At 43.0% G+C, this 8699-nt stretch overlaps 1 protein-coding gene across 1 annotated transcript; it reads left to right on the top strand.

Moving 5' to 3' along the window:
• On the top strand, positions 1-7901 carry CYBC1 (cytochrome b-245 chaperone 1). Its single transcript, XM_072403529.1, has 7 exons — positions 1-141; positions 1435-1532; positions 2572-2613; positions 3009-3082; positions 4706-4802; positions 4884-5028; positions 5106-7901. The coding sequence occupies exons 1-7, from the start codon at positions 92-94 to the stop codon at positions 5227-5229; spliced, it is 630 nt and encodes a 209-aa protein (XP_072259630.1). The 5' UTR covers positions 1-91; the 3' UTR covers positions 5230-7901.
• The last annotated feature ends 798 nt before the right edge of the window (positions 7902-8699 follow it).

Below are 8699 nucleotides of genomic sequence, written 5' to 3'. Positions count from 1 at the left end.
GCTACATTGATAGCGGACAGCGCCCCCGGTGTCGGATACAGGTACTGCAGGGGAGGATGTGAAGCCAGGGTGTTTCCTTCCATCTCCCAGCATGCCCTGGGCTGTGCAGTGTAGCTGGGAAGTTGCTGGAGGTGCAGGCAGGTGAGTGCTACAGATCTGTGTGTAGGCCCTGGGGAGGGAGAGTTGTGTGACTCCAGGGGCCCTGAGGGTTCAGATTCCCAGCCCTGACCCAGGGGGGCAATGCTTGTCCAGGCTTCTATTTCCTTTGTGTATTGTTTGCTGCATCCCTGCACATCTGGCCAGCAGCTTGCAATGATGCGGAGACCCTGTATCTGGTTTCCTGGTGTTTATATTTTCTCTGCCGGGGAATTTTTTTTTTGAAAAAGAAGTTAGGAACGCAGTCAATGGATCTCTCCACCTCCTAGATTGTAAGCTCTTCGGTGCAGGGTCCTCTCCTCATCCTGTGTCACTGTCCGTATTTGTCTGTCATTTGCAACCCTTATTTAATGTACAGCGCTGTGTAATATGTTGGCGCTATATAAATCCTGTTTAAAAACAATAAATTCTGGAATGGCAGATTTTCCATAGATAGAGGGACCCCTAGGATGGGGGAGGGGGGAAGTAATGGGGGGCATGGGGGACCCATAGCCATATGCGTATTTTTGTTTTAAATAAATTTGCATTTCGTTGCCCCGTTAAAGCGATTCATCCTCGCTTCCTGTCCTGGTGACAACAGTTTAGCCAGACAGAATGTAAGTATATTCAGAAACACAAACATAAAAATATGAGCAAGCAAACACTATTGGTTTTGTTATGCACTACCTGTTATTGGGTGACAACGTGATCAGCTTGTTATGCACCTGTTGTCACACTGTTGTCCTGTACAGACTGCAGGGGGCAGTGTTACACCCATAAAGCAGTCATTGGTGGGGTGTTGGAAGAGCTGCAAAGATTCTGCAGGAGATCAGCATCACTGGGGTGACACAAAAGGTAAAAAGGATTTATAGAAACATGGCAATTGTCTATTATACACAGGGCTTTAGCACATTAAGTACCCCCCAGGGTGGTCTGAAGGTCATTAGGACCCCTCCAAAGGGGCTGAATATTGCAGAAGTGGCTGCAACGTGTTGGACATTTGATTTAGATAAATTTCCTATCCACCAATCAGTTCATCCCTGCTTCAGTGGTGTCACAGCTTCCCTGCGATGTGATTGGCTGCAGTGACACAGTGGGTCACACTGGTGCATAGCAGATCTTCTACTACAATGACACTTCCCTAAATTCTCGCACTTCCTCTTCCCCATCACAGTGCGGTGTCACCTTGTTGGTTTACTGGAAAGCAGGATGTGGGTGTCACCCAAAGCTCAGTATTAATGGCTATCCAGCCGTAGGGGTAGTTGGGCCCCAGTATTTACCCGTCTCTTTGTCTTCCAGAAACAAGGCAGCCATGTACATGCAGGTGGAGAGCCACACAGGGACCCTCCTACATCTCAAGAGGAGCCCCAGCATCCGCTCCTGGTCCCTTCTGGTTGGTGAGTTTATTTTCATGTTTCTGGGGTTTTTTTATTTAGATATTTACTGCTTGTAAATGTATTATACTTAAATATACCCTCCCTGATTCCCTCCCAACCCCCATTAATATTTAATGAAATTATTAAATAAAAAAACTCTGTGCTTCCATATACAATGCAAGCAGATTGTGTCTGGTGGGAGGAGCCAGCAGGGGGCTGTATATAGATTTCTGAATACATCACAGCACCCACCCTCCGTACGCTCTCAGCCTGATGGAAGCAGTAGGATGGGTCTTGGGAGGAGTTATGCAAATATCAAAATGCTTTGATTGGTTGATGTCAGTCTGGAGGAAGGGGGTGTTCCTAGGGAGAATGTATTTGCATAAAGAACGCCGACATGTGATGCTGAGCCTCAATGATTGAATGAACTGGAATCCAATAAATGAAAGGGGTGGGGTCAGTTATGCAGGGGAGGGGCTCCAGCCAGGAAATGAGGCAGAGCTTATGACTTACTGCAGGTTCTAATGTGCATTGTGAGGAGCTCACAGTGTGCAGTAAAATCAGAGTAAGTCTAGGAGAGGAGCCAGTAGAACTGTGCAAGAATGAAGGGAAGGGCAGATTCTATGAAGGGAAGGCTGGAGGCTATATTTAATGAATGGAGGGCAGGTTTAGAGTGTGGTCATGCTGGCCAGTGCACCTGGTGAGACACGCCCACTTTCTCCATCTGACACGCCCCTTTTATCCTGCGCATTGCAGTCCTGCAAGATGATATTGTACAACTTCTAAAATGCAACTGTAGTGCTTATAAAGAAAGAGGCGTGTCTGATGAGAGAGGTGTGCACACCTGCAGTAAGGGGCGTGGCTTTGGCTCATCCATGCCAGCATAGAGTACCAGTGTAATAGGGCTAAACGATAATTTTCTGCCAAAAATTTATTTGAAAGCATCTGCAAGTGAAGATCATTCTGGAATCATAATGTGGCTGCACAGGACATAAATTGGACACTGAAATAATTTTAGGAGCACGCAATGTGTATTATTATAACTGTTTTTGTCTTTTAGGAATCGGTTCAGTGGGATTGGCAGCTGCGTATTACAGCACGGGTAAGTTCTCTGAGAATAAAAATTTATTAAGAGGAAGAGGTAAAAAGCTGTTTTTACCCAGTAATGCATGGACACCTTGTACAAATACTTTCACACGCCTTATTTCCTTCTACACATTTCTATTGGTCAGCGAAGCTGTCCATCACAGTGATGAATGTTCAATGGTAGCCATTTGTAGCTTGTGGGGGAGGGACTTAGTTGCCAGCTTTGACAGTCTGTAATCCCATCTGGGTGGCCTGGTTACAGGAAGAGGTTTTGCCTCCATCATCTCCAGCGTATTGTTCTGATGAGGATGTTCATTGGCTTTTGTGTTTCAATTAAATGCCCTGGAATTTACATTTGTTTCTTAAAATTTGCTCTATTTCTTATACTTTTTTTTTTAATTTTACCTCCAGACTCCTTTGCATGGAAGCTTTTCTACGTAGCCGGCTGTCTCTTTGTAGCTATCCAGAATTTAGAAGACTGGGAGGTAAGTTCCCATAATAAAATGTTAAATTTACAGCATATTTAAGGTGGAATCTCAGCTGCAAACTTTATTATGGGTCTTTTGGCCCTCAGGGTGCACAAGGGGAGGGCGGACAACTTGCCCACCCATCCTAAAATGTGTAGGAAATGCTAAATGAACCTGAAATGACCAACACAAGCCCAAATGTCACTTTAGTTTGCCCATTGGGTTGATGGCCTGACCCCATTCCTCTTATCTTCCATGGAAATACAAACTGGCCAAAAGTAAAGCATAGGAGGTAAGACCCAGAACATCCGGGTATCTGAGGATTCTGATTTATCCCACTTGCTTCCGGTTAAGGTGTATATGAAACCAAAGTCTTCCCAGTTTTCCCTCCTTGGCAGGTAATTGTGATCGTTTCTCGGGGAGCTTCTCTTCCTTCTACAGTCATCCATCAGGTCTTTATGTCTCGTCATGGAGCAATGGATGGTTCCTTGGACCAGGGCTAGCCTACTTGGCTGCCTACCTCACAAGATTGGGGGAGCTCCATCACAAAGGATGACCAAGGGGGACAGGTCCGAAGAGGAGGTTCTCCATTTGAAACCAATGGCTGTGGCATTTCCACTTTGGCAGGAGGGCATAGCAGTGACATCTTTCTAGCATCTCAGGAAATAGGCTTCCACTTTCACCTAGGCAACATCTCCAAAATCCACCCCTACCTGTCACCAGAGACCACCAAACATGCTCCTATCATCTCTCGCCTGGACTACAGTAACCTCCTCCTCTCCGGTATTCCACTAACCCAACTGTCTCCTCCACAGTCCATTATGAATGCTGCACCCAGAATCATCCATCCTTCCCACCTTTCTTCTTCTGCTGCCTCTTTAAGTTCTCTTCATTGGCTTCCAATATTTCTTAGAATACCATTCAACCTCCTGTGCTTTGCCTTCAAATCCCTCCACAGTTCTTGTCCCACTTACCTTTCTGCCCTGGTAAAAAAAAAAATACTCCTCTAGCGCTCTCTTCGCTCCTCCAATGACCTACTAATGACGTTCTCACTCATAACCTCATCACACGCACAGCTCCAAGACTTTTCTAGAGCTGCCCCAACTCTGGAATGGTCTTCCTCGTCCTTTTCGGCTTGCTCCTACTTTCTGCTCCTTTAAAAGAGCACTCGAAACCCAACACTTCAACCTCACCTTCCCATCCTCTTCTCTCTCTTAAAACCCTCCCTTCTTCCCACCATTCCATATCTCTCCTCCTATTGTGTGATACTTCCCCCACCTCCTAGATTGTCAGCTCTTAGGAGCAGGGTCTCCTCCTCCTGTGTCACTGTCTGCCATTTGCAACCCCTATTTAATGTACAGCGCTGCGTAATATATTGAGTGCTTTATTTCTGTCCTATAATCAACCTGAAAACAGAGAATCTGGGTCTTATAGTGACACAGGCTGGTGACACATCCAGAAGCGTGTTTAATACAGGATGTAGCAGCCATAGTTCTTTAGAAAGATTGGAATCCCTGCCTGCAGGACTGGTAGGTAATATGGTCATTTCTTACCTGCAGTGATTCACAATGCTCTGCCACAATCCCATTCAATTATGGCATTATTTGGGCTGTCCTTTAACTTTTCCTCTTTATTTTTAAGGAAGCCATATTTGACAAAAAAGATGGAAAAGTCATCTTGAAAACCTTCAACTTGTACAAGAAATTGCTGACATTGTGTAAAGGAGGCCAGGAACAAGGTAGGTGGCTTTCTGGAACTGGTGGGATTGATTATTGGTGATGTTTTGGAAAATGAGGGGATCCCATTATCTCTCCTGCAGCGGTAGTGCCCCTCAGCGAGATACGAGATGTCAGCGTAGAAGAGGAGAAAGTGAGATACTTCGGGAAGGGTTACCTTATCGTCTTGCGGCTTCTGACTGGGATATCTCACCCGCTTACTCAAAGCGCGGTGCTAGGAGGACGAAGGTAAACACGGGACCTATTTCCACACTTTCCATAAATAATAGCTTTGCCGATCTCATATTTTAATCTTTCTGTTCTAGTGATGTAGAAGCCATGGCCAGGCTTCTGACCAGCTTTTTGGAACTTGACCTGGCAGGATTCCATTCCAGAATAATGGAGGAGAGCAGCGACAGTGAGGAAACCTTGGATAAGGATGATGAATGAGTCCAGCGCACAATTGGCTAACAAAGACCATGAGATGATCGTCCATCTAATATAATAATTTCCCATTGTCCACATCCAGATGATATCCCTGCTGATGATATATCAATGACAACATTCTTAGGCTTCATAGTCCATTAAGCCACTCAACTAATGTTTCCAATTACCTTTGCACTATTTTTATTGCTTTAACTGTCTTTGATGGACGTGCCTTAGTTTTTAGAATATGGACACCAAATCAATATGTGGATCAGTGTTACATCCTATGGTACTTGAAAAATACTCCAAAACTTGACTTTGTGGATCTACTATGGGGCCAACCAAGAATCTTCCATTGATAATGGCTACTGCTAGGTAAATTTTCTCAGTTCTTCATATGATGACATCATGGTACCTAACCTCGCTGTCAAGCTTTGAAACCTTAGCTTTGCGCACCAAATAATCAATGTTACAACTGATATTTACACTTTTTTATCTGCCTTGGCCAGTTTATTGGAGCATGGCGTCCATGATGTTGGAGTTCACTGCCCATGGTATTAAGGAATGACAGCAGCTGCTGTATAATTCACAAACTTTCCACTAAATAGGTGTAAAGGATTTGGACAGACCAATAAGAGTGCACATTGTAATATTTGGGAGAGCTGGTTCACTCTGCTTACTGGTTGGCTCCTGTATATTTAGCCCCATGATACAACCTTCCATTTTTTTGCCTTTCTTTTAGTTTGTATTGTAAGAACACAAAAAGTGTTACCTTTAAAATATTTATTTAACTCTATTATAAGCTTTTTTAATGGTACAATGAATCCAAAAATCACCCCAAGTCCAGTAATATGTAGGGGGACCATTGCATCTAAACTTCAGCTACAGTATATGACCAAAGGAATTTGGACACCTAGCAATTACTATATTTCCAGTAAAAGGAGGTGATGCAAATATCTTTTAGAGCAGTGTTCGTCAACCAGGGTTTCTCCTGAGACTGCTACTGCTTTCTTGAGCATTATACACCTCTCAGGTCAGTTTAAGTGTCCAATGATCTTTTTGGTATCTGTAAGGGAGACATTCTTCCCACTAACCACCACACTAATATACTGTTAGATGTGGATATAATATTTATGGAAGGGGGTTCCCTGTAGTCCTGAAAGTTATTTCAAGGGTTCCTCCCTGTGAAAAAAAGGTTCAGAAACGCTGAATTAGACAATTGTGTGCTTCTAACCATGTGGTACAAGACCCTTTTGTGTTCCAGCATGACTGTGCCACTTACTACCACCTGCTCCATAGGCCTGGTGTGAGAAGGCCTGCAAGACCTAAACCCTACTAAACACCTTTGGGACAAATTAGAACGCCAGTTTACAATGCCAGTCTTCTCATCCATCATCAGACCAAAAAGTGTTTCGCTAAAATGGATACAAATTCCCACAGACACTCCAAAATGTTGTGGAACATACCCCCCATTAGATCAGCGCCCTGATTTTGGATTAAGAGGTCCGGAAGCTTATCTAAGGGAGATTGTCAGGTGTCTACAGATAGGTAGGTGCGTCCGATATAATTTATGTACAGAGCTGCATTCATTTGTGCCTTTTATAGTTACCTAGTTTTCAGTGTTGAAAGGCAGACTAAAAAAAAAAAAGTATGCAGCTTTTGTATGTTTTTCAATGTATTTTTAAAATGCAATGAGCCAAATATATCTTTGCAAAAACTTCTAACGGTCCTCTGTAGAACAGAGCTCAGACAATGGAAACAAGAGGCAGCACAATAGCCAATCCGTTGCTATATGCGCTGACAAGGATCTTGTTGATAGGAGGAAAGCTTGGGGGGGAGGTCCTGCCACGGCTTATCATAAATCTGATTGCAAGATAATAATCTATCATATTCCCCATACTGAATTTAGTTTTTTTATTAATTTAAGATACATTAATTATTACAGGAATAGTGAATATAAATTATACAGCATGGAAAGATCATTGTGCATATTGTAACAGCCCTCAGCAGACCATATTCAGAATTAACCAGACTTTGGTTCTTATAGGAGCAATTTGTTTCAATATGCATCAATTTTGGTCAGCCAATTCAGAAACCAATTTCTAATCAATCTAATGAAACCATCGGACAGGAAAATTGTCCTGTGTACAGCCAGCTGCATCCCCATTGGTCACCAAGACATGAAAATAAGACATCTGTGACTCCGTGCTTATGAAAGAAAGGTTTATTAAAAAAAAAAAAAAAAAAAAGAAAGAAAAGGTACTCTTCTTGTAACAAAAACATACAAAGGATTCCGAGCTGCTGAAATGCAATTTGTAAATAAGAGGTAGGACATTGTTCTATGTATTTCTGTCTAAAGCTGAACTCTGGGAAAAGCAAGATTACCAAATCTCTAACTACTGTGCAGCAGCTTCCTGTATTAAAGACTGGTCACTGCTGTCCTCTCTCTGAGCAGGGTGACTGGTCTTGTCTCTGCCTCCTCTTATCCTGCACACCGATGATGGTAATGCTACATTTAGTAATAGGCTTATAAAGGCACTTGGTGGGCACAAAGTTGTATCCTTGTGGAATAGTTTTGCACCCGAAGTTCAGCTTTAACAACACTTCTTGGTTTGTATTACTTGAAATGACACAGCCCATGTGTAACTATATAACCTATGTTTTTTTTATACAGCAAATAAAGTGCTAGAAAATAACATGAATGGCAGAGGTCTTTTTGTGGTTTAAGTTACATATCTGGGAATGGCAGGAGTTTTTGTGGTTTGAGTTGTAGGCGCAATACACCTATTGAAAATAAATGTACTTGCAAAAATAAATGAACAAGTTAGACTCAGTGCTAGGTTTAGATTTCTCTCCTTTGGCTAGGCCTGGCAGCATCCACTTTCTTCTGGGGGGCATAAGCCAAAACATATTAGCATTACCTAATTTAAACACTAATGTGCACCAAGAACAAGGAAAGAGAGAAAGACAACTATTGTGCCGCATTCCTAAGCGCAGCCTGGGGGTATCCTGAGAACGGTTGCCTTCAGAGTCTCCATAAAGGATACCCAACTAGACAACAGACTACAGATGCATTGTAAGGGAACAAAAATGAGGACGACTGGCTTTTATTAAATATTCAACTACTAAAAATTACTTAACACGGTGGCTCCCAGGGCTGTATGTAACTAAGTGGCGATTCTTATCTCTTAGATCCAGCTCCTCTGACCCTGTGCCTCTGCCTGGCTGTAAAGATGAGGACCGGCATTAGTAGCGGCTTTCAAAAAGCAGTCAATTCTTTGAAGAATGACATTTGCAAAATTAACACATTGGCCCTGATTTATTAAAGCTCTCCAAGGCTGGAGAAGATACACTTTCATCAGTGAAGCTGGGTGACCCAGCAAACCTGGAATGGATTTCTTCAAAGCCATTTGCTTTGTTAGCACATGTTTTCATTCCTGGATCAGATCCTTTCTGGGTTTGCTGGATTACCCAGCTTTACTGATCAAAGTGTA

This window comes from Pyxicephalus adspersus, chromosome 3 (assembly GCF_032062135.1).
Source record: "Pyxicephalus adspersus chromosome 3, UCB_Pads_2.0, whole genome shotgun sequence".
Classification (NCBI taxonomy): domain Eukaryota; kingdom Metazoa; phylum Chordata; class Amphibia; order Anura; family Pyxicephalidae; genus Pyxicephalus; species Pyxicephalus adspersus.
Note: the sequence above shows the minus strand (reverse complement) of the source record. Positions and strands in the feature narration are given on the sequence as shown.

What these genes read in the sequence shown, in the direction of transcription:
- CYBC1 (XM_072403529.1), top strand. Translation starts at nt 92, where the DNA reads ATGCCCTGGGCTGTGCAGTGTAGCTGGGAAGTTGCTGGAGGTGCAGGC. An exon ending in AGAATTTAGAAGACTGGGAG is followed by an intron (nt 3,083 to 4,705) that starts GTAAGTTCCCAT and finishes TTTATTTTTAAG; the next exon opens with GAAGCCATATTTGACAAAAA. An exon ending in GCGGTGCTAGGAGGACGAAG is followed by an intron (nt 5,029 to 5,105) that starts GTAAACACGGGA and finishes TTTCTGTTCTAG; the next exon opens with TGATGTAGAAGCCATGGCCA.